Source organism: Lissotriton helveticus, chromosome 7, assembly GCF_964261635.1.
Source record: "Lissotriton helveticus chromosome 7, aLisHel1.1, whole genome shotgun sequence".
Lineage (NCBI taxonomy): Eukaryota > Metazoa > Chordata > Amphibia > Caudata > Salamandridae > Lissotriton > Lissotriton helveticus.
This window is the reverse complement of record NC_136068.1, coordinates 1,706,916,280-1,706,942,360: the sequence shown is the minus strand read 5'-3', so window position 1 is coordinate 1,706,942,360 and position 26,081 is coordinate 1,706,916,280. Positions and strand designations below refer to the sequence as shown.

At 44.6% G+C, this 26,081-nt stretch overlaps 1 protein-coding gene across 1 annotated transcript in view; it reads left to right on the top strand.

The window, feature by feature from the left end:
• LOC144769652 (IgGFc-binding protein-like) overlaps window positions 1-26,081 on the top strand; it is a 620,904-nt gene that overhangs the window by 235,849 nt on the left and 358,974 nt on the right. Inside the window, exon 7 of the mRNA XM_078653827.1 lies at window positions 10,468-11,063. Within this exon, the coding sequence (XP_078509953.1) occupies window positions 10,468-11,063 (596 nt within the window). The remainder of the gene's footprint in view (window positions 1-10,467; window positions 11,064-26,081) is intronic.

Below are 26,081 nucleotides of genomic sequence, written 5' to 3'. Positions count from 1 at the left end.
CATGTATTTTTTTAAACCACCCAGCTCTCGAACCTGTATCTTGTGTGTTTTCTGAAATAAGGGAATTAGGTGTTATTGAAAATACAAAGCTGACCAAAATTGAAAGAGACCTCACCACTGCACCATTGAGAACCTCGCTGCTCTCTATTTTCATTGGAGCTCTGGGTCTTAGACTGTCTCAGGGAATTAGCGCAATAAACTCACTGTCCACAACTTCTTAGTCAGCAAGAAAGGCCACTTTATTAAGACAGGTTATATACAACACATCAAACCACTTCTTTATTTATTTATTTAATTACTTATTCAAACTGCTCTCAGCCTAACAGATCATTCCTACCCACTGATAAACCCCCACCAAGTTAACCCTAACCAAACCAGAAGCCCCTGACTCTTATGTATACCCCTTCCTTTCCTACAACTGCCTAATGAGGATGGACCAACCCGCTCCAGGCTGCCCACCCTCCACTAAAATCCACCCAAAAAGAAAAACAACCTGTCTTAAAGTGGCAAAATAAAAAACCCAACTAAACCAGCACGTAAGCACTGGAAAAACAAAAAGGCCTAAAGAAAAAAGGGGAAGGGTGGGTGGCACAAAAACGAACCTCTCCGCCTGCCTCCCTAGTGCGCAATGCTCCCTTGCCCTGCGCTGGCCCTAATTCCCCCACCTGGCCCTCACTAATCAACACCCCACCTGCCATGGCCATTGACTTGCGCGAACCTACCCGGGGAGAGACCGGCTCGCGCACGGCTCTCCCCGGGTCCCCCCTCGCGCAATAAAGTCACTGTCCACAACTTCTTAGTCAGCAAGAAAGGCCACTTTATTAAGACAGGTTATAAACAACACATCAAACCACTTCTTTATTTATTTATTTAATTACTAATTCAAACTGTTCTCAGCCTAACAGATCATTCCTACCCACTGATAAACCCCGCACCAGGTTAACCCTAACCAAACCAGAAGCCCCTAACTCTTATGTATACCCCTTCCTTTCCTACAACTGCCTATTGAGGATGGACCAACCCGCTCCAGGCTGCCCAACCCCCACTAAAATCCCAGGAAAACCTTTAGAGTTTTCTTGCCCCACCCAAACAGTTAAACTGAACTCTGATAGCACCACAATTGAAAATCAAGAACTTTTGCAATTAAATCTCGTAACTCTAAAAGATAAAATGAGTGACCCATGCGAGAAAGGTGGATACCATCCTCACGAAATAGGTGCCATTCCGAAACCTGCGAATGAGGGTGAGCCAAAGCATAAATACAGAAATCATTACAAAACAGTCTCATAGAACGGTTTAGCTTCTTCCATGCTTTGTCCATCGCAGAATCATTCCTTGCACCAGTCCAGTGAAGTCGAGGCACGAAATCTGTCCAGATCACCATGGTGCTCGCCCATGCGTCTCTGAGTACCTCCAGATCCATTTACCGTGTTTGAATCAAAGTTAAGCCAGATAAAGAGACCAGGTCCTTCTCAGCCAGAAGAATGACTAGCAGGTCAGGCGGGCCCCCACCCTTAATACCAAGAGTAGCCAGCAAAGGAAACAAACCCCCCAATGCATTCCTCCAATACCATGCCAAACAACCTCATGGGTTAAACTGTTAAGACCTAAAGATCGCCCACAAAGTTGTCCTTCTGCAGCCACTGCGGCCCACGACACAAAGGAGTGTCCAATAATCCATACTCTCCGGTTTAAGCCAGACAGCCTGAGCCAAGGACCTAGTAGAAAAAGAAATGTTAACGAAGCAAATATGTGCTACTTTCTCACATATTGCTCGCAACACCCCGACCTCCACCTCCCAATTCTCCGGATCTGAGACCAGTCCCACCCCTGCCGGGCAGACTCAGTCGCCGCCCCAATCGTAAAGGAATAGGTACCAAATTGTGAAGGCTCCAATCCCAGAGCTAACAATACCTTCCGTAACACAGCCAATAACTGGACAACTGCAACGGGACTGCCATCAGCGTGACAAAAGATCACACCAGACGAAAAAGCACAAGACTTCAAAAACACTCCCACTCACACACCGGGCAACAAGCCACAACACCACTCCAACCAAGAAAACCCACTTACCCCTACCCAGCTGGTCCGTTTTGGAAGCGCGCAAACAGATGCGCAACCTATCTGGTTCAAGAACCACTTCCTCACTGGTCATGCCCACCCTGGTGCACAAGCCCAAAAGCTCAGAGGCCCGAAAGGCCCCCAGAAAAAACAACCACACAAAACACAACCTAAATTTGAAATACTCAAACTCATCATAACAGCAACCCCTTAATTGAAACAACATTTGTTGGAGCAATCCAAAGTGACCGGCCGGCGCAACACCTGGAAACAGACTGCAGCCTACCCAGGCCCTTCAAAACCTTGACCCACACCCCCCCACCGGATCTCTTCCCCACCGCAGCAGCCCATAAAAAGAGACCCCCGCCAATTTGCCAGAGATGGTAACTTAAAAACATCAACAAACTCGTTACTCCAAATCCTAGACTTAGAACCTAATGGCATACCAATTCCAGAGTAAGGCAACTTTTTGTGAACAGACTGGTCCCCTGCACTTGAAGTCATTATGTGAGCATCATCCCCTGTCCGGCCCGCTCGAACGGCGGTATTATCCCCTTGTGACTTAATCCACAGCAGCATGCCGCTCAGACAGCTTGGTAAGAGCAACTTGGTCACCAACATCCCCATCCCCAACACCAAGAGAACGAGTACGTTTGACGTGGAGACTCTCCCCTTGTTGCCACACAGACCACCACCCTTCCTGACCTTTAGGCAACTGCGCCAACTGTTGTCGAAACACCGCAGAAATCCCCTTGGCGTGGCTTTGTTGAAGACGGAACTCTCGCTTTTGCGTGGTCCGCACCAGACTCCTGCAAAAAACGAACAACATGGGATTGCCCCACACCCCCTTTCCAGAACCTTGTGGCAAAATTTCTAACCTCCCCATCACGTACTTCTCCTTCTTCCAAATCATCATCGTCCATATCCCAATGCAAGACATCATCCTCAACAGAATTTTCACTTCCACCAGGAATCTCCCCATCTCCCACACCTCCATCGTAATACTACCATTGGATACTGCGCACTGCGCCCTGTTCCTGAAAAGAGGAATCCGCTCCAGAAACCTCTTCCGCTCTCCCCTCCCCCCAAAAAAACGCCGTTGGGGCAGCCCGCAACAGAGTGCCCTGTCCGCTCACGTGAAATGGCGGCATCGTTCCCGCCAAACGTATTATTCACATCAGCTTGCCGCACAAGCAGCATTTGAAGAGCAACTTGCTCCCCATCAACCTCATCCCCAATACCAATAGATCTAGTACGAAACTGGGAGACTCTCCCCTTGTTGCCAAACAGACCACCAGCCTTCCTTACCTTTCGACACCGCGACAGTCTCTGTTGAAACAACTCAGGGTCCCCTGGACGCGACTTGATTGACGATGAGACTTGAACTTTTGCATGTTCCGCACAGGACTCCTGCAAAATACTGAGAGAAACAGATTGCCCCAACACACCCCTCTCATTTGTGACTTGAACATGTGCAACATCCTCAATTCATAATTCACCCCCCTCCATGTTATCATTAGAGACATCCAAAATAAGGTCATCATCATGTCCAACATAAACCCCACAGCCCCTAGGCAACTTGCCATCACCAAGTTCACCAACGTTAGAATGCCATTGGATAACTTCGCTGCGCACTGCGCCTCACATTCCAGAAGAGAAATCTGCTCCAGATCCCCTTCCAGTGCCCTCCACCCCAGACTGAAACGCCTCCTGCGCAGCCCGTAACTGTGTCCTATCAGCCGAGGACCGACGCACTGTAGCTGTATCCTTGCCGTTGTAGCCGCTCAGGCCAGACTGCACCGTACTGATATACCCACAAACCCCCACTGCAGCAGTGGAAACAACCTCGTATGAATCGCCACCTGGAGCAGGCTCCCGGACAAGGACACCGCAGCATGCATAGAGTCAGGCCCAACCACCTTGCTTCCCAAAGGAAAAGTAGCGTAGCTCGGTGGCAACACACCCCATGCCCCACAAACAAGCCGACGGAGGAAACAAGTGAACCAAGGCCCCCAGGCTGAACCTGATGGGAGAGGGGGACAGCACATAAGCCCTGCCAAGTAATTGGAGAGACGTAGCGAAAACCCGTCCAGCCCCACTACACACCGGAGAAAAAGGGGCACGAGGAGAGGCCATTGTACCCAGAAACATGCCGATGTGACTCTTAGAGGCTATCCATTCGTATCCCCTCACTATGTAGAAAGAGATAACTCTAAGCACTAGTATATGCATTAGGCCTCTGTACTCTACAATTCCTAAGTAACACGGAGAGTATACCCATGCTCATCCCATCCCATGTATACAGAGATAACTATAAGCACCAGCCTCCTCATTGTGCTACCCTACAGCCTGCACCCTGCACCCTCACGAGTTCCCTCTGTTCATCCCTCATGCAACTCATGCTAAACTTAAAGTTATATATGTATATAGTTAGTCAGCCATTCACGCGTATCCAGAAAGCGCAAACCCCACCCGAAGGCGCCAGAGCGCTCCCCAAAAAGAACAGACTGATACATGAGGAGAACATTACATGTGAACAGATTACAAAAGCAGACGTTAAGTAACATGAGGTAAAAGCGACAATTGTGAGAAAACAAAATACATGGGTAGCAAAAGCGCCTGGAGGAAAATGTGACAAATGTGCAGGTTACAAAGGAAAACAAAGAACAAGTAGAGGTATAAGACTGCAATATAAGCTAGACAACCAGGCACAAACATAAACGTAACGTAGGCAATGGGGGCACCTCTGCAAGTATCGAAGGCAAACAAAATGTGAGAGGAAGCATACTGTGTGTTACAAGGGAAAAAGGTGTGTGCAAGGTACAAAAAGTTTCCCAACATGAGTACAAAGAGAATACAGCAGTTGCAATCTGGCTGCCATGCAAAGCGCTCCGACACCCCCGGGGAAAACCCGCGCCACACAAAACCGCATCAATAAAACAGAGAGAAGAAAATAAAGGAACAGCCGAGCGAGGGCTTCTCCCAATAACCAGGTTCCTCTCCCACATCCCCCGGGCTCCAGAAGCTGAACGTGGAACCCCATGTCAAACTCCCCGCCCCGCACCCGAGCAGCTCGACCAAAGGACCCCCCCCCGACTGCCACCAGACGCACCCCCAGGGACCCCTGCCCCAGAAGGGACAGAACGTACCTGCCCAGGAGCGCCCATGAGAAGGGGGGGGGGGTGTCACCATCCGACGGGGGGGACTCGGCAGACCCCATCCAGCTGCATAAGGGGCATGGCGGCAGCGCCATGCCCTCCGTCCCGTTGCGGTGCCAAAAAGGCCGGCGCCGCCATAGCCACAGCTCCAGCCGCAGTCCGGAAAGTGCCCACACCCGACCCCCACCGCACCAGAAACTCCAGGGAAGAGAAGGTCCACGCATCCCGCTCCACGGAGGACCAGAATGGCCCACCGTACCACCGCAGACTCCTCCACTGCACCACACAAAAACAAACCTCGCCGCCCGCCTCCCTAGTGCGCAATGCTCCCTTGCCCTGCGCTGGCCCTAATTCCCCCACCTGGCCCTCACTAATCAACACCCCACCTGCCGTGGCCCTTGACTTGCGCGAGCCTACCCGGGGAGAGACCGGCTCACGCACGGCTCTCCCCGGGTCCCCCTGTGGAAGTCAGGGGCAAATAAGACATTAAGAAATAAGTAATGTCAAGAACCAGCCTATGCACATTCAGGAGCCAAGGAACACACAGAGTGTACACTTTCAAATGCTTATGTCCTGTCATTCCCCAAAATACATAGAGAGCCTTGAAGTCTCACACATTGCATATATCCATATTCCCATGCAGAGGTAGTGTAAAATATCTAGTGACATATCGTGCACACACAGAACAACATGCATGAAGAAAACAATTCACAAAAAACACATCTGTCATGCAAACATATATGCACATGGAGGTTTGCATGGGCACACCAAAACAACATACAAGGACCAGGGCGCACACCTGTGGATACCTGTTTACATTTTTTATTTTATTTTTATTTGTTAGAGTTTTATATAGCGCGAACTGAACCCGAGACATCGGGTATCAGAGCGCTTTACATAAGCACCAGTGTCGTTAGATGAGGACACATTCATATTTTTTTCTTAGGCACGAGGAGATTAAGTGATTTGCCCAGAATCACAGGATGTTGCGCGTCGTTGCGGAGACTCGAACCCGGTTCCCCAGCTCCAAGGTTGACCGCTCTAGCCGTAAGGCTACATCCTCTTATACTAAAACAAGCATTCACAAAGCAATAGGGCTCGCATTTATACACGTTTGAGCTATTGGCATTGTAAATGACGGGAAACATCATTTACTACGAAGGCATCCCCACGCATAACGTTTACCACGGTACACTTACCACGCAAACGTTTTTTCAACGTGGGTGCCTTCCACGACCGTCTATACCACGAAAGTACGTTCAGCGTGGGTTGGGGGGAGACGTGGTATTCCGTCCAGTCGTGCTGGGGGAGGGTTGGGAGGGGGGCTGGGGGGGTCTCCCCCCCAAAAAAATAACAACAATTAAGGAGAGAGTTAGATTTAAAAAAAAAAACGCTCTGTGGTATTAATGAAGTAAAAGGAAAGAGCCTCCCCCAAAGACGTGCAGTGTACGTCAAAAAAGAAGTCCTTTATTTATTTTGGAAGACGTGTTTTGACGCTTGTTTCCATGGTAGATGGAAGTAAGGGCTGCTGGAGAAAGACGTGCAGGTAAGACGTGGTACAATCCTTCGTTGTAAATTCCAGCGTGGTAAAGCCACTTGCGATGTAAAATTCGCGTGGTTATGCCATGCGTGGAACTTGAAATCGTTGAAAAATCCTATATTCGTAAATGACATGCCTTTTATTTAAATTTTGTTTTTTAAAACATAAATAAACGGCACTGTCATTTACAGTGCTAACAGCTCAAATTCTCGCAAATGCGAGACCTATTGCAATGCAAATGCTTGTTCTTCCTTGCAGCGTGGGTGTGGAACCCCATTAATCAAGTGAACCCTAATAGTTTCAGACACCCCAAAATGTACCTGGATGATACAGCACCACATCTCCAGTTGATCTAGTAGATAGAGTTACCACCCTCTTTACTTACCTCATTGAATTAGCGGAGTATAACAAATACGATCAAACAGTAACTGTGACCACTCATTAAATTCTTTCTAGATCATAAATAAATGTAAAGGATGTATTACAGAAATTAGTTTGAAAATGTGATCAAAGGCTTAGTCATATAATACAAAATCAGCATCAGTAATAAAAGTTATAGTAGAAGCTATTGCCTAAGCTTAGAAGTCATGCTCATAAAGAGTTCTGACAACATTCTAGGTAAGGAAAAACATCAATAAAATTGAACCGAGTTTCAGGACCAAATGAGAAGTCGTCCCTGATCTTTCAAATGCATTGGCATTAATTAGGCACAGATGCAGATCACTTATGTTTACCACACCTGTTAAAGTTGCAATTCAGTTCAGCAGTCCCCCCCTCCAGCCTTTGAGACTCAAGTCATTAAGCAAGATCCTTCTGCATGTGTCTAGTCCCTTGTTTACTTTGCAGCTAAGTCCCACTTTACCTGCTCGATAGTTGTAGCATATTAAGCAGTGCAGCACGCGTTGCTGCTGTTCTCAGCTAGAACTTCCCACGGTGAGGGCCTCAGCGGAGACCTTCTTTCAGAACAGGATTGCTGGATGGAGTCACTGCAGCAGGTCCTGCACAGCACCACATCTTGAGGCCCTCGAGGGTGAGTGCATATGGATTCTTAGTCAGAACAGTTGCAACCTCAGGTTGGTTTCTCAGCGGTGATGCTTTGGCAGGTGCAGCCTCTTAGGCTAGTGGAGCACCCACTTCAGTGGTGATGCAGCTTCTCTGCTTCTCTTCTCTGGTGTCAGCAGTACCAATTCTCAGACCCATGGGGGCTGCCAGTCTTAGTGTAGTTCACATGGAAACCTTATACGACGGCGACAACATGCTGCGCTTTGTGCAAAACGATTGCTCTCTCTGTAGTTGGCAAATGATCTGAAGCCAAACTAGAGTATTCAAAGGAAGACTCAACGGACTGTGATATCTGACTGTAATGACCCTACGTGAAGCAGTACTGTGGGAAAGACAAAAGGTCAGGCCTACCTAGAAACAGCCTTACCTTCAACAATAAAGGCAGCAGTCTTATAACTCACATCGATTTTCTACCGAATGGCAATGCTCAGGAAGAACTAATTAGCAGTCCTGTCTTCATCCTTCTCGCTTCACTGCTGAACCTCCATCCTCAAGCCACTTGAATGCATGCAATCCACTTCCACTGTCAGTGAAAGCTAGATCCATCCTCCATCTTGTCTCATAATAAAACATGGGCTTACAAAATGTATTCCACTGGTCCAGTTATTCAGACTCTCACTACACACAGACGTACTTCAACGCATGTGCTACACAATCACTGCACACACATGTAGGACAGTCAAGATTCTGGGGTTCACATAGCAGTGGAACTTTATAAGGGGGAGCCAGTGGCCAGTTTATCCTTGACCCAGAGAAAAAGGCCTGGACATGTTACTGATTCACAAAACATAATATTCTGCCACCGCTGCTTTATGTGATGCACCCAGGGCATTGACAGTATTTCAATACCGACTATGAGGGTTTGCTTGGTGCACCCTTCTAGGTTACAGAACAGGTTCTGGTCCTCGTATTACAAGGGTTAGGCCATAGGCTTCTGCACACACTCTAGATTTTCATGATGCCAGTGCAAAACAAAAAGTCAGGATCTCAGTTGTACATGCAGATGACTCTAAGCACAGAGCTACACACCCACTCACTATTCAGGGGACATTCCTCGTGTGAAATTTTGCGTCATGTGGTAAAAATGCCACACAATTCATGCAACATATAATATAGGAATTATGCAGGATTATGCAATAACAAAAACATTGATCAGGAACATTGACAACACAAGGCCTGTATCCTGATCGGCTAGCCAGTGGGAAGTTATGGGCATTTAGATACATTCCTAAAAGTCTAGAAGAGACTAGAATGTGGACATTGATCAGCCTCAATTGCAAATGTTAGACTCATTTTCAATGCTTGGATTCATAACAATCGGGTGGCAAATGTTTTTTTTATCACCATAATTTCCCCCATTTAGCACGTTCTAGCTTAGCACACAATAAAACCTATATCTATATTATTGTGTTATTTATTGACTTCTTAGAACCAAAGGTGAGAAACCTCAAATAAACAAATGACCCCACAAGAGTATCGGGAAGGTCTTGGGCAGTCTGAAGTCTTAGTCCATGGTTAGTCAGTAAAAACCGTGCCCATTTTTCCTACTCTGCAGGTTCTCAGGCTGTTTATATGACTCTGGGGAAGACTGAGAAATATAAGCAGAGGGGGGGAAATAAGTTTGCTGTGAATGAGAGGAAGGCCAAGCTTAAACGAAGGAATATAAAAAGGAAGAGTTAAAGGGAGGAAGGAAGGGGTGAATAAAGGAATTTAGAAAGGACAAAAGAAAGAAATAGATGGGAAAAAAGAAATTGAGTAATGAAGAAAGCGGGGGAGGAAGGATAAGCATGAGAAAAGAATAAAGGAAATGAGGAAGTGCAGGCAGGAAAGAATACATTAATGAGAAAGAGAAGGGATGAATAAAGGAAGGAAGAGAAAGAACCTTAAGAATGCCTACACAAATAATGCAATGCATTACTAAAAGGAAGGGACATAGAAAGGAAGGAATGGATAACTTGTTGAATAAAGAAAGTAAAATATGGATACATAAAAAAAAGACAGTGGAGACGAGATTAAATGAAAGTGAGAAATCAGTGAGGAAATTAATCAAGAAATGGATGAACAAAACCATATTAGAATGAAGAAGTGGCTAAACAAAGGATTAATCAAGGAAGGATGAGAGGAAGAATGGATAAAGGAAGAAACGAGGGGCTAAAAATGTGTAAAATAAGAATAGGGTTGATGAATGGAAAATTGAGCTGCAATTCTGTGCTGCAGGAAAGATGGAACCTGGGTTTTAAGGTTATAAACCAGAGATAATGCTGAACCCTAGCATTGTGGTATAATGTGCTCAGAACGTCCCTATTTCTGAAGAGATCGTATCCAAAGTGTAATGCTTGTGTGCCAAGTCTCTTTTATGAGTTAATCATGATGATATTACAAACTTAAAACTATGTTACCACCAGAAACACGAAAGAGCAAAATGAAAATGACTTATGTATAGTACACCGCATACATCATTTTATAAATGCTTCAATTGCCCAGATCAGTAAGTATAGTTAAACACTTACTAGTACTCATTTTATCTCACTTCACCATGTTCATACTGATGAGCAATATTTCTGAAAAAAAGTTGGAAGAAGTCATGTTGATTTGGTGTAATTTAGAATTATGAATTACAGTGTGATTGCCTTCTCTTTGTTACAGGAATGAACTGCCCCCAAAACAGCCATTATGAGCTCTGTGCCCCAGGATGTGGGGCAAGCTGCAGTGACCTATTCACTCCATTCGGATGTGATACTACTTGCACTGAAGACTGTGTTTGTGATGATGGGTTCCTACTCAGTGATGATCAGTGTGTTTCCGTCTCCCAATGTGGCTGTCTCTACCAGGGACTCTACTACAAAGCTGGCACAGTGTTTTACCCAACTGGTTCATGCAGCCTGCAGTGTTCTTGTATGAACAGTGGACTTGTGAATTGCACCGCCTCCTCATGCGGCCCCTATGAAACCTGCAAGGTGGTGGATGGTGTGAGAAAATGCCAGCCAATAGGCTCATCAACCTGTTGTGCCTCTGGGGACCCACACTACTTGACCTTTGACAAGCTGACCTTTGACTTCCAAGGCAACTGCACATACACCATGGCCAAGACCTGCTTCACACGTTCAGGACTGGAACCATTCACTGTTACGGTGGGAAATGAAAAATGGGGTAACAGGAAAGTTGCTGTCACAAAACTGGTATCTGTGGAGGTCTATGGAGTCAATATAACACTTATGCAGCAAACACCTTGGACTATCAAGGTAGGTAAAGGCTAACATTCTCATCAAATTAATAGCAAGCGAAGTCTTATGTTTCAGGAATGAAAGCTGAAGCACTTTACACTTTGTATAACTCACACTTTTATTATTTCTCTGCGCTATGTGTAGGTCAGAGTGTGTTAAGGCGGGGGAGGCATGACACTTGTGTATGGTTGCATGCACCCAAATCAGCTTCTCCCAGTTCAAAGAAGAATGTGCAGTCCACTATTCCTGCTCTGTCACTGTTCACACACTCATGTCAAAGTGCTTAGCGGATACTTACAGAGAGGAGGAACCACCCTTCTTTGGGCCATTAAGGGCCCTTCATGTGCATCAATGGAGAACATGCTCATATCCTGTCAGCCGGACGCTCTCACACTGACACACTGTTAGCATTTGTATTGCTGGCCTCATTGTGGGGGATGTCTGAGGTCGCCCACCTCTGGGAGTAACATCTGTTTGATGCTCTTGTCGATGATGATGGACCATGCTGTGTTTCTCTAGCAAGGTCCCAAATCTCTTATTAGGGAACACAGTGAATGTTTTCCATCTCCCCAATGGTGCACATTATGTTCTTCATCCTCTGAACTTGCCGTGGTAATACTCCCCATGACAATCTTTGAATGCAGAAGAGGAGCCTCTTCAGTAACACCAACCTGTGCCTTTTACTGGCAAAATGGGCTATAGGTCCATTTGATGGGGAGGCAGCTTCTATTAGATGGCTTTGATGGAGCACTGGGTCATTCTTACCATTTATCTTGCAATGAATCTTGTAGTTGCCTGATAGGTGAAGGGGAGTTAACATCAAAAACAATTCAATTTACAGTGGAGCCCATGTGGCCACACATCACTGTCCATGAATCGATAAGTAAAGTTAAATGAGTTTACTTACAAATTAAGGGCCAAACTGATGTAACTGAATGTCAAGAACATATTGCAAAGAAGCAGAATCACTAAAGGTATACCAAATCGTCCAATTAAATTAAGTCTTATTAGCATAAGGTATACAAGAAATTCATTTGCAGCAATACAAAAGATAATAGGATTTAATGATCCGCGTACAGGTTACAATCCTCCTGTCCATGCATGAGTACATTTAGAGTCACCTACACTGGTACTTTTTTCTTTTTATATATTTTATTATTAATCTAATTTCGATAATTCATGATACAGAAAAGAAAAGATCATCATTTTACCCCAATTAAACAAACCCCGATCCCCGCCCACCCCGCTACACATTTAAACAAAATCATTTCATAACCGTAATACAGATCATACTTCTTTATTGATCACGAACAAGGGGAGAGTGAAAACAACAAGATCGATATACATAAATAAGAGCCAAACACTTAACTAAAGTGCATCGTGGGTAACTTTCTCTCCTCCATGATTCTATCCAGACAATTAGCGGTCCCCACCACCGAAGACCCTTCCTTTTACCAAGAACACATTTCCTTGAAAAGATTGCTTTTTCCAAATAACAAGTTGCCAGCACCTGGGCTAACCGCTGTTGAAAAAATGGTGGGTTATCTAGCCATGCCGAAGCTATACATAATCGAAAAATGGTCATGGCGATAAAAACCAGTGCCCTACCCCTTGACAAACTTTCTCCGTCTGATGCTCCCAGAAGTATCACAGCGGGGGTCAGGGATGCACAAATATTTAATTTTCTGTTGAAAAACTCTGCAATTTGGGTTTTAATGGATGTTAACGATTGACAGGTAGCAAAAATAAGTACAATATCAGCAAACCTAAGTTGACATCTGGGGCATCGAGAGCCTTTAATGTACCCCTATTTAATAACCCTACTAGGAGTGTAGTGCATATTAAAGCAGGTTTTATAATAATGTACTTGCAGCTGCGAAGATAATAACATTGTTTGAGCCAGAGAGAAGGATTCCCGGAAACTAGTTTCAGAGATAGCCAGCTGTTCTTGTCACTTCAATGAGTTTTTGTCTATATCATCTTTCATACATTTATTGAGGAGAGAATAAATAACTCCAATAGAAGGTTTGCACCGTGCTACCAATACATCAATTCAGATCACATCTTTGAAATCCAAACGGGCCACCTCCCTTACGATTTAAAAAATCCCTGACCTGGAGATACTTAAAAAAGTCTTATTGACTAATATCAAAATAATTCCTAATCCCCTGGAACAACCTTATACCGAAGGAAGAGAGAAAATGGCAACCCTATTTAAGACAATTTTAACCCAGCGTAAAGGTATTTTGGTCCCTAAAGATTTCAGACAAGTACTTATTATTACTTAATGAGGTGTAACAATGAAGTCTACCCAAGCCCGTTAATTTACGGACCATTGACCAAACTTTTAAAGCATTCAGTACGGTCTTAAAGCAGACTCTTTTAAAGTAGTTAAGACCAATTTACCTCCATAGGTTTCCCCACCCTCCTTCACCAATCAGTAGCTCAAACGGAGAGGGGTAGTACTCCACTCCTGTTTGTGGGGGGGGAGGGTGGTCTTGAAACAGGGGCCCTAAATTCTGCAATATAGAGACCTAGTAGTATAGTTTTAAATTTGGTAGCCCCCACCCACCTCTATCTTTAGGGAAGGTCAGGAATTGTAGAGCTCTTTCCGGTTTTGCGTGTGACCAGACAAATCGGAAGATCAAGTCTTCTAGTTTATTAAACTAGAGGTTTCCTATCTGAAAGGGGATAGCTCAAAAAATCAAAAGAAATTTCGGAAAAATAATCATTTTAATGACATTGCATCGGCCAGCCAAGGATAGGTGTGGGTTATTTACCTGTATAAACCTCTTTTGAACTTTTCAATAAAGGGCTCAAAATGTTCTTTAATAATGACATCCAGATCTGGGGCAATGGAAATTCCTAAGTATGCAGCGCTTGTGACTACACGAGAGTCCACCAGGGAGATCTTATAATTAACCCAAATCACTGTTTTTTCCTTATTGAACGAGTAGCCTGTTATACGCTCAAACTCACCCGCCTCTTTTTCTATCTCCAGAAGTGCTTTAGATGGTTCGGGCGTGACTAGGGCTATATCATCTTCGTAAGCAAGGGTTTTCGTGGCCCAGCCAATAAAGACCATGCGGGGATGCTAGCGTTTAGCTCGAGCCTGCGTATAAATGGATCTATGTATAGGGAAAACAGGAGTGGGGAGCATGGGCACCCCTGCTTAGCCCCCCTTGAAATCTCAAATGATTCTGAGAGTTCCCCCGTCACAAACACTCTGGCTTCTGGTTTAAAATATAAAGCCTTAATAGCTAGCCGGAACTTGGGTCCAGTGTTTACCTTCACTAACACAGTCCACAGATAGTGCCAGCAGACCCTATCAAAAGCTTTCTCCACAGCAGAATCTGAGCCATTGGGTCTCCCGCGACATGAGCTGCATTGAACAGAGTGATTACATGTCTGATGTGGTCCGTAGTGCTTCTCCCATGTTACCGTCCGGTCACTACGTTGCTGATGACTAGGGACAATCGGGAGGCAAGGATTTTAAAATATATTTTAGAGTCCCCATTAATCAAGGTGATCAGTCTAGAGGACCCGAGTTTCGATGCCAATTTTATTTTTTTAAGAAACACCACAATGTTTGCCTGTAACCACGATTGTCGGGGATTGTTTTCTTTAAAAATATGTCTAAACAAACTGTTTAGGCAGTCCCTCAATTCAGGCACAAATACCCTGGAGACATCTGACGGGATAAATTCAATCCCAGCTGCCGTCCTTGTAGCCAGATAGGAGACAGGGGCTGAGATCTCTTCCCACAGGGGACTCCCCTCAAGATCCTGCTGCTCTTCTTCACCAAATCTCGAGAGCTGTATTGAGTCCAGAAAGCTGATTATATCAACATCTGCCCCCTTTGCCAGTTTCTAAATACAATGACTGATAACATCTTTTAAACACCATCTTTATGGCTACTTGGTCGGATATAATGCCTTGCACTGGATCCTATATTTCTCTGACTTCGTTGTGGCCTCCCTTTTGTCTCACCCTTATGGCTAGAGTACGTCCAAGTTGCTCACTACATTCATAAGCTTGCATCATTAAGACTGTACATTAATCTGCTATTTTTACTGTTGTGATCTCATTAATTGCTGCTTTTGCCATAGTGACCCCCATCTGCACCTCTTGAATATTCTTTTTCTGTTGCGTGGCAACTATTAGTTCCCTCTCTTCCAAACCTAAAGTGGTATATAGCTCCTGCATTCTCTGTTTTTCCTTCTTCACCCGGGTTAACGTAAACTGGAGGGTCTCTCCCCAAATCCCCGCTTTCAGGGCATCCCAAACAATTTCCAAGGAGGTACTACCTAAGTTCTCTTTGACAAATAACAGTATCCAACTCCTCATATGACATAGATATCCACTGTTGACCAGTAATGCTCGCTCAAAGCTCCAATTAGTCCCCTTTTTTGGATACCCCCCTTTTTGATCACCAACACAAGAATTGTGGTCAGATGGTGGTGTATTTCTATATCACACTCCAGTATTATGGAGTGTGATCCAAAGAAGAAATCTAATCGAGCGTGCGATTGGTGAGGAGAGGAAAAAAAGGAATAACTGGTTCCATAGGTCTCTTAATTTGCCAGACATCCATCAGGATGTGGTCTTTACAAAGGCTTTTGAGTGATTGAAATACATTTTGTTTCCTTCTACAATACTTATATTGCTCCTCACAAGACCAGCTAGTAGGTAAATTAATATTTAAATCTCCACAAAAACCTATGGGAGTCAGCCAGAATACCAATTCATTAGTCAGCCAGTCGTATAACCCCGGATTGTCTAAAATTGATCCATATACAAGGTAAATCTACTTGCAGTAGAATGGAATTCCGTGATGACCCATCTTTCAAATCTATCTGTACGAGTTTGTGTAAAGGAGAGCCTAGAGCTCCTTTTAGCTAAGATTGCCACCCCACACGTCCGTGTGCCTCGAAGAGTACCACCAACAAGTTTAAAACCCAGTCCATCCAATAGATCCATCAACATGCTTCTCCTGGAGACAGATTATGTCGGCCTCTAAGGCTTGCAGTTCCAAAGCTACCTTAGCTCTTTTTTTATAGTTAAGTCCACAAATATTCTCGGAGGCGAATCTTAGTTTAATCATCCCCACCCTTTTTAAATCCCTTTTTTGACACTCTGTACACACTGTCTTTTTGCTTGCCAACCAATAAAATCACCCTTCCCTTTAATCCACCTTCCCCTGTTATGGGTCTGTACCCTTTGCATCCTTGTGTAGCGACCACCCCCCTCCATCATCCATGCTCCCCCTTACTGCTGGCCCTCCCCACCACCAATTGAGCATTTAGGCAACATGATTGAATGATGGCACCTGTGAATGCATGCATCCCCGGTCACTCCCCTACCATAACCCCCGCTAAAATAGAATTGAGGAAACTGAGCAAAACACCCCAAAATGTTATAATATATAGCTTACACCAGGAATAATCAGAGCTATGGGCTCAGAACGTGCTTTTAAGTAGCTTGACTGCCTATTGCCTAGTCCTAGGTTAGCCAGAGGTGCCTGTTACATCCTGAGATTGTGTTGCCTACAATCTTGTGGCCAATCCCCCACTAATTTCTTTTAGATATTCCTGGGCCACAATCTTGGATGTAAAACTACAAGTATGCCCCTTATAGATCACTTTCAGATGGGCTGGGTTTTGAAAGTACACTTCAGCCCAAATTTGCTGAAATGGATTAAACAGTTGCTGCAGCCGTCATCGCCTCTCTACCATGCCATGAGTGAAGTCTGGCCTAACAAAGAACGTGAACCCCCCAAAATCCTTTTTTGTATTAGGGTGGGCTTGCTCGAAAAGTTCTTGGTGCAGCAAGAAATAACCAAAGTTGACCAAAATGGCCCTGGGTCTTTCCACTTCGTTGGGATTCTAAACATTAGGGGGAATCTGTGGCACGTTGAATTTCTCCCTCCCAAACCCACTTTGCTTTTTTTGGGATGGCACCCCTTAAATGATTAACAATATAGGCTCTGGTTTCCGAGCCTTCTGCTTCCTTAGGCACTCCTAATACTCTCAAGGTATTGCATCTCTGTCTATTCTCTTGATGCTTGAGCTTCCAGAGGACATCAGCCATAGCTGCTTCTTGCAAGGATTCCTGTAGTTTTAGAGCATTGACTTTGTTGTCAAGACATTTGGTACACTCCTCCACCACTGTTATTCTACCAGCGATATCTGGTAAGTTTTATTAATCTTCTTATTAGTTCTGGGTAGTTTCTTAGTAGCTAGGCTGACCTAGCGACTCGAGCTCCTTGCTTCCTCCTGCACCTGCTTGATTGTTTGAAGAATTACTACCAATGCGCCTTCAACTGGGGGTGGCTGCAAGGATGTACCCCCTGTTGGGCCATTAAGTTCTTTTGGTGTCCCTACGGGTTCCTCTGCCGAGAAGACCAGCCAGGTTGCTGAATAGTCCCATAAAAAATTCTCCATGTAAGTCTCTTTCCTGCTTGCGTCAGATTTTTCGCCACCGGCTCCCCTTTTCTTCTGCTTCTTTTTTCCCCCCCGCTCACCCTTCCCTGAAACTTTGCACTGGGTTAGTCAGGTGGTATTATCCAATGCGTCGCTCGAGGAAGAATATGAGGCTGGGTCATTCCTCAGGGAAGATGACGAATCCTGGAGGTTGGGCAGGTTTGATTCGTCCATGAGCTAGAAGAATTTATCCCTGATATCAGGAGAGTTAGCATTAGTAATTGGGAACTTCTCATGGATGACCTTGCTCTGACCTTGAGCAGTTTCAGGTTCACCCCGTGTCTCCAATAGCTTGTATCTCCATAAGAGTGGTTATCACAGGTTGACCTGCATACAGGAAATCTCGAAGAATTTCACTCATCTGTGTCTGCTTTATCAAATCGTGATGATGACCCTTATTATTAGTTCCATATCCAGTGACTCCTTCGTGACTTAAAACTGAGGTCAAAACATCACCAGTTAGCATACCCTCTCCTAGTTTTAGCGTTGAGTGAGGCTCGGTATTTTGGGGTGATGCTTCACCCTGAAGTATATTGGCGTTGTTTGGGACCTCTACTTTCCTCCATTGTAGGGGGAGGGAGACATCAGCCCTTCCTCATCCAATGGGACAACGGTATTACTCCCAGACCCACTGGATTGATTCTGTCCTCCAGGATCCGTGGTGTGAGCTTTGTTGCTGCCAGAAAACAGGGCTGGAATTAACGGCTGGGACCCCTTTGAATCGCCTAACAATCCCGTCTTTCCAGGTCGTTTTGCATTTCTGGTTCCACTGTCCCAGCTATTGGATTTAGCCTTCCCCCTGTCTGGGATCCCTTCAAGATTCCCTCACCCCATCCTTCGTCACCTTACCAGGGTCTTGCGAGGAGGGAGGGTGTCCGCTCATTGTGCCAGCGGCACAAGCCATTTTCTTAGTCCCACGGCCGGGCAGTCTTCGTTTCTGTGCTGTATTGATCCAAAGCCGCAGTGGGAAATGGAGAATCCTACGCTGTACCGGCCCCAACCTGGAGCACCCAGCCTCGTCCGTAGCATATCCACGATTCGGCTCCTGCCAAGCCTTGCCAGCAGTAATCATGAAACTAGAGGCCGGACAGCATACTCCGGTGTACTTCGATGAGGGGCTTTGTCTCGGGAGACTCATAGAGGGGAACGACAAAAAAGCTCATGTCTGATACTGGCACCATCTTGCTCCAATTTCAGCGCTCCGTCCATCATCTCCTTGTGTTTGATTTGTTCGCCCTAAGTTGGCAGGGTATCCCCAGACGTGGGTCCCTTGCTCACGTTGCCACTTGATTCAAGCTAGCCTGGCTGATGAGGGGTGTTACCCCAATACCGGTCACAGGATGCTTGTTTCTGGTTCAGGGAAGACCTGGCTTGGCAGTTCAGCCTGTACTGTTCCCATGAGGCACAGGGTCAAGACTGATCTGCATATAGCTGGGTCTGAACTGAGGTGGCGAAGTGATCTAAAGAATGATGTTGAATTCAACCCAGATCTCTGACTGGGGGAGAGTGTTAATAGTTTCAGCGCTCCGTCCATCATCTCCTTTGTTTGCTTTCCAATTTAGATGCCTCTGGTTTTAAACTAAAGTTGGGGCAACCTCATTAAAGCAAGGAATTTAGGAAGGTGTCAGCATAGTGGAAAATGTAGTTACTTTCTCCAAATCGAGGCAAAGTACAGCACAACGCCACACAATGAGCAGATGGATCTGTACCTCTCTAAATCCAAATGAAACCTACAGAACATTCGAGAATTCCACGTCATAGTAGTTTTCCACCTTCTCACAGTAGAAATTGGCAACTTCACTCAATTTTCTTATCATACGGTTTGAACATCAGGACGACTTTGGATGCTTTGGATGTTCCCTGCTCCTGATACGGGATAAATAGGAGTCTTCTCTTAGTTTGTTAGCGCCTCTCATTCTTGCAAACAATTCCACCTGTACCAACTATCTCTTATACACAATATGCCTTTCACTAGCTATGAGGTCATGTGAACGCAACTGCAAAAAAAGAACATTGCAGCTCATACAAAACTTTCATGTAGAAGGTTAAACTTTAAAGACCAAGGCCTAGATGTATCAAGCCGTTTGCGATTCGTTAAGGCCGAAATTCTGCGAATTTCGGCCTTAACGAATCGCAAACGTACATTTTGCATCTTTTGAAATGTATATGAAATTAGCAAAATAAGGAATCGCAAAAAAATTGCGATTCCTTATTTTGCTTAAGCATTTAATGCCATGTATGAAGCTTTTTTAAATTTGGAAATTCAGGTTAAGGAATCGCAAATTAACACCAATTTGAGGTTCGTGTTAATTTGCGAAATCCTTTAAAAAAACAAAATTTGGCAATTCCTCCTGGCCCTTAGGAATGAATGGGAAATTATTCCTTATTTGCGAATTCGCAAAATGCGATTTTGCAAATAAGGAATAATAAGGAATCGCAAAAAAATAGTGATTTTCAACATACATCACATTTTGCGAATTCTTAATAGCGATTCGGTAAAAATCGCTATTAGGAAATCGCAAAACGTAATGTTGATACATCTAGGCCCAAATGCCTAAGCCCTTTGATAAACCTCACTTAGTAAGAAAATATTAATCTAGGAATACATGAGTACATAAGAAATGAAATTTCAACCAAAGCAGTATAACTCAAAATACACAAGTATAAATGTGAAAGAGAACTACAATTTGGTTTTGGGGCACTGCAGCGCGCACATTTCAAAAACAAAATGGCAATTAAATAATTTATTTCATTGCCATTTTATTTTTTCATGCACAGCTCTTAGTGAATGGGGGGAACGCTCCCCCGCCCTCATGTAGACACCGCTGCTGGTGTTTGCAGTGTCATAAGTGCATAGATATACCTTTTAATTTCTCCAAGGTACTGCATGTGCAGCAGACAACACAGCTCAGAAGCAGCGAGTAGTGATTGCCTGGCTCTTGTTCCAATCTGCCTAAGCCTGCAATTAATGCAATAGCCAGAGGCGATCTTCTGTTTTTTTTATGTTCGCACTGTCTAAAATGGGTGCACTTAGCACATAATTACTCGACACATACACAACCAAATCCTAAGCACAAAATGTCAAATATATACAAGATGTCAGATAAAAAAACCTATTGGGGCACCTTGTAAAAAGGATCGTGCAAACTATGGGGGTGTACAATATGGAAAAGTCACATAGGTCAAATATCTTCCTAAATGCAAACTAAATCAATAGACTAAATACGTAACCTAAATAATGTTTATTGACAAGTTCCAGGCCCCAACTAAAATGTTATAACGGTTCACTACCTCACTCAACACCCGTTTGTATATATATATGTATATGTATATTTATATAGCGCAAATCACCGACCCGGTATCTAAGCGCTTGCTTAGGGAACCCGTCCTGGTATTCCCCTGTGAGATACCCCGGAAGGGTATCCACAAGGTGAAAGCCAAGCATCCCACCGCGAGGGGCCGTAGTGGAGATTAAGCAAGCTATTGCCCAGAGTCGCAGAGTGTGACCCCGTGAGTTGAGTAGGCACCGGAGCGAGAATTGTCGAGTCCGTGGAGTTTTTTTTTAGCCTGAGACCCGCCGAGGCGGGGAATCGAACCCTGGTCCACGGCCGATCTCAGCTTCCGGGTCTGCCGCCTCTAACCACTGAGCCACGCTTCTCCACATTCCAGAATGTAAGCGTGGCACACACACAGATACGAAAGTGGGAAGGACAAGGGACAGACAAGAGGACGGGAAGACAATACACACTCAGGGCATATGTAAACCACTATCTATACAACTACAAAGCATATTACAATCCCTTATGCGCAGTACTGTAACAATAGACCCTGCAGCCCCAGCTGTGTAGGGTGGTGAGGGGGTGGGCTGAGCCCAAGGGGGTCCCATCCACGATTATGGACTTCCTTACTGTCCCCGACTGGTTTAGGGCTCCTTCCGTGTAATTTGCAGGGGGGCCCTATCACGTTTCGTTAAGCCACTTCCTATGCTGAGGCGCCTTTAGCAGCTCGCGTGCCAGTAGTGCCTGCTCCATAAACTTACAATGCTTTTCTATATGACTGAACAAACACACTATGCAGTACTAAACCGTGAGGCCAGCTGCACTGTGAAGACATCCCCATATGAACAAGACTGAACCATAATTCCTTCAGTAATAACAAAGGTTTCACCATTATGAAACATTTGAGAATGGCACCAAAAGTATGTACTTATGTTCACTGTCATTTATCATTAATTATGGGGTTTGCCATACTTGCAATAGTAAACAGCATAAACACTCTAACCCCTGGCTGCCTAGCAACCACAATAAAAGTAAAACCAGATGCACATGTAAGCCACAGGTACAGTTTTACAGCATAAAAGCCATACCTTGCGGTTCTTGAGAAATACTGGAAACCTATCCTGGTGTCACCCTTTCACAGCCCCAAAAGCCTTAGAGTGACAGCTGTATGAACAAATGTTAAGGATAACTGCTCTGCGTGATATTCTTCTGCTGCCTTTGATGTGGCCGCGTCCTGACCTCTCCCACCCCCTATCCTTGCCCCAGACTGCTGGGTACCTCGCACAATACAGCAGTGTCAGAGATGCCTTGTTCCCATGTCCCCCTCCCAGCAGTGCTACAAAGAGCAGGCCCAGGAACTCCCTAGAGTTGGACACCTCTGCTGATGTAAAATATTCTGCTACCATGCTACATCACGTTGCTGCTCCATCACCTCTCTCTTTTATGGCTGCACTCTTTTCAAAGTCTCTAATCTTATGCAGTGATTTAAAAATAGAGGAGAAATCTAAAATACCATGAATGATTTGTTCTAAACCATTGTACTTCACTGGGTGGCTTTCTAGTTTTCTTAAATTAAATCCATCAAAACACCAAACTGAGCATTTTGTCACCCAAAACGCCACTGGAAGCTTGAGCCCCTCTAGTTGGCCTAATTTCATGGGTTATTTCTAGGCTGTCCTGTTTTCAGTTTCTATTTTTGGTAAATTCTGGTGGGGTTTTTTCAGTGTTTTCAATATCTCAAAAAACAGTTGTTATCAGTGGTTACACATTTTCACACCACTAAAACCAAAAGAAAAAGTGTTTTTCCGGTGTTTATGGAACGTTTTGCTTTTATCATTGCTTGCTTTCTGCACTGAAAGAACATGGTATATAGACAGTGTACGTATAGTGTATATGAGGTCCAAAGAGATTTTTGCAATTTAATCCTACTGTAGTACACCATACAATACTTCAGTGAGTCTTTGGTCATGTACGCACGTGTTTTCCTTCCCATGTAAACGTCTGTGAAAAGGCCCTCTCAGCATTCATAGCCCCTTGGGCTGAGAACCGTCAGCTAAGGGACACAATTCGGATGACTCTTTCTTTGATGCCACATAAAGCACAAAATTATAGTAAAGTCCACATTTGTAAAGCGCACAATCACCCGTAAGGGTCTCTAGGCGCTGGGGGCCGTCGGGAAGATTAAGCGAGCTATTGCCCAGAGTCACATGGTGCTGGGCTAACCTGCCGCTGGAGCCGGGGATCGAACCGTGGTCCCCAGATTCCAGCGTCAGTCGCCCTGGCCGCGGCGCCACACCTCTTCCACAATATTTGCGTTTTAGTTCCTGGGCATAAGAAAACAGTGCACCAGAATGGACTAAAAAGTCAATAGCATCCCTCATTAACTCTGAAGATTGTAAAGATGCTTTCAGCATACCATCTAACAAGTGGCAAGGATCTCCTACAGGGAATCACTTCAGCTCGGGTATCAATTTTGACAGGTCATCACACAAATTTTTTATATACGTAGCTGAATCACTACAAATACAAACAATATCACTCCAATCTTTGTTGAACTTGGAAAGAACCTTTTTTGCAGAGCATAACAAGTGACACTGTGTTCCATGTTTTCCAAAAGTCTGGTGTCACGTTTTCACCACTATCCCAGATGCTTGGTGATATATATACCTGTCTCTATACCCTTTTTTTGTGGATTTTGTCTCCTGCAGTGTGAGGTGAGGTCTAGTATGTGACATGATGCTTGTGAGTGATATCGGATTCGCATCACCATGTTCCACTGCTAAATGTGGCATATAAGGCACTGGGTGATGCCAGTAGTAAGCGAAGTGTGCTTGTGCGCATAGACAGTAGAGATAGATGTCTGGAACCACGAAACCACCTGCATGATAAGGGAGGGTAAGTGTGCGGAGACTACTCCTTGCCTGCTTCCCTGCCCAAATCAGCCTCACAAAGATCGTGCGTAGCCTAGCGAAAACTGATGCAGGAGGGGTGATCGGTATATTTACGAATAAATACAATAATTTTGGAAGTATCACCATTTTTAGCAATGAGATCCAATCAGCCAGGGAGAGGGGAAGTGATATCCACCTCTGTATCTGCTCTTCCATGCGGTCGATAGTGGTGCCATAATTTTGCCTGATCACTAGTTCTGCGTCCCTGTGTACCCAAATCCCTAAGTATTTATTTAGGTCAGCCTGCCACACCAGAGGGGAGTCCATTTGTGGTGCATTGGTGCTGTCAGTCAGAGGGATCACTGCAGATTTACTCCAGTTTATATGTAGGCCTGATTGTCTACTGAATTTCACATATTCGCGTAGCACAGGGGAGAGGTTAGCTTCGGGGTCCCGGATGTAGAGGACCATGTCATCAGCATAGAGCGAAATACTAATGGGCCGCAGTTGGAATCGAAGCGCCGAATGGGCATATTTTTGGTGTATTTTGCAGGCAAGGGGTTCCAACGCTATTGAGAAGAGCAAGGGAGAGAGCGGACAGCCTTGCCTCGTGCCTCGCTGGATGGGTATCGGTTCGGATATATGGCCGTTCACTTTAATACGGGCTGTAGGGTTCGTGTAAAGTAGGTTAATCCATGTCAACAGTCGCAAGGGGAGGCCAATACGCCGCAAAATAGCAAACATGTATGGCCACTCCACTGTGTCAAAAGCTTTGGCCGCGTCCAGCAGTACAGCCACGGCTCTGAGTTCTGGATTTAACTGATGTAGCAATGCAAATATCGTTCGCAAGTTATGGGTGGTGGACCTGTCTGGGAAGATGCCCGATTGGTCGGGCAGGACAATCATGGACATAAGCGGCTGGAGTCTCGTGGCTATGATTTTGGCTAATATTTTAACGTCTGTGTTAGTTAAGGACAGAGGTCGGTATGATTCCGCCCATGATGAGTCCTTATCGGCTTTTAGAAGTGCTACTATGAGCGCTTCTCTTAGCGTTTGTGGGAGGGTGCCAGTGTTATGTGCCTCTTCATACATCTCGAGTAGATGGGGAATTATATCTTCTGCGTAAGCCTTATAAAATTCTCCAGTAAACCCTACTTGTCACTATACCGTGCATTTAATGTGTAAAGCCTGAGGTGTTGGCAATTTTCCTACGATCAATACTGACCCACTAGAAACTATGGTCTGATGTATTAAGGGTTTTTACCCATTCTCTGTGGGTAAATGTGATGACACGTATTAGGAAAGATTGTTATGAAACTACCCATTTTACCTATCAGTGAAAGAATCAAATGCAGCCAAAATATCAAATGTGAGTTTGATATGCCCTGATTCTCTACAGTTTATAAAATAATTAAACTAAACCTAAAACGTGAAACTAAACCCTGCATCTTTAGACCAAAGGCCATAAAACTGAAAAAAGTAAAAGGAAGAAGAAACAATATTTTAGTGGCATCCCTAAAGAACAAAACTCAAGCAGAATAATGTTAGCCAGTCTTTCTTCCTACTAGCTTGTATAACAAAGTTACATTTTATTGACCCCTTCAGTAAGAACAAAATGACTCTTTCACTTTCTTTTTCCTTTCTTTGAATGGAATTTAGCTTGTGGTTGTGCAGGTGTTTTTTCAGTGTTTATATGTTTTCACCGGTGATGGCTATTTTTCTTTCAGTGGGGTTTTATCAGTTATTATAGGTTTAAACCTAAAACCCCACAGCCTAGTTATTTCCCATCACCTTTAAAAGTGGTCTGTAATCTTGGTGTCTATATTGATTCCAATCTCTCCTTGTGATTCCAAATATTTAAGATCTCCAGTTCTTGGGTCACACAATTAAGGATTCTGAGAGTATTCAGGCTGACATTGCCTGGTAGGCATGGTCTTAGTGCCATCTAGAGTGGATAACAAGAATGCTATCTATAAATGACTGCCAGAAATACCAATCACAATGCTTCAAGTGGTGCTAACATGTTGTGGCTGGGGAAGTGATGGGTTCCAAGATCACATTACCTCTAAACTCAGATTCTTTCCTTAGCTTCTGATCAGGAGAGGAGTGCTCTTTATGGTCATGGTTGTTGTGCACTACCTGAGTCATGATCAATCACCTTCTTTATTACTAACTAAATGGAGCCTTCAATGTGCAATGTTTTCCCCAGGTCAAGTGTTACTTGACGTTCCAAAACTAAAACACTCTCCTTTGGGGATAGGATTCATAGAAGCTGCTAAAGAATGAAATAAACTTTCATTGAAGCTGTGATTATTATCTTTGCTACCCCTGTCGGAAAACAGTCTGAAAAACCATATTTGTAATCAGTGACAGTGTTATTTAATA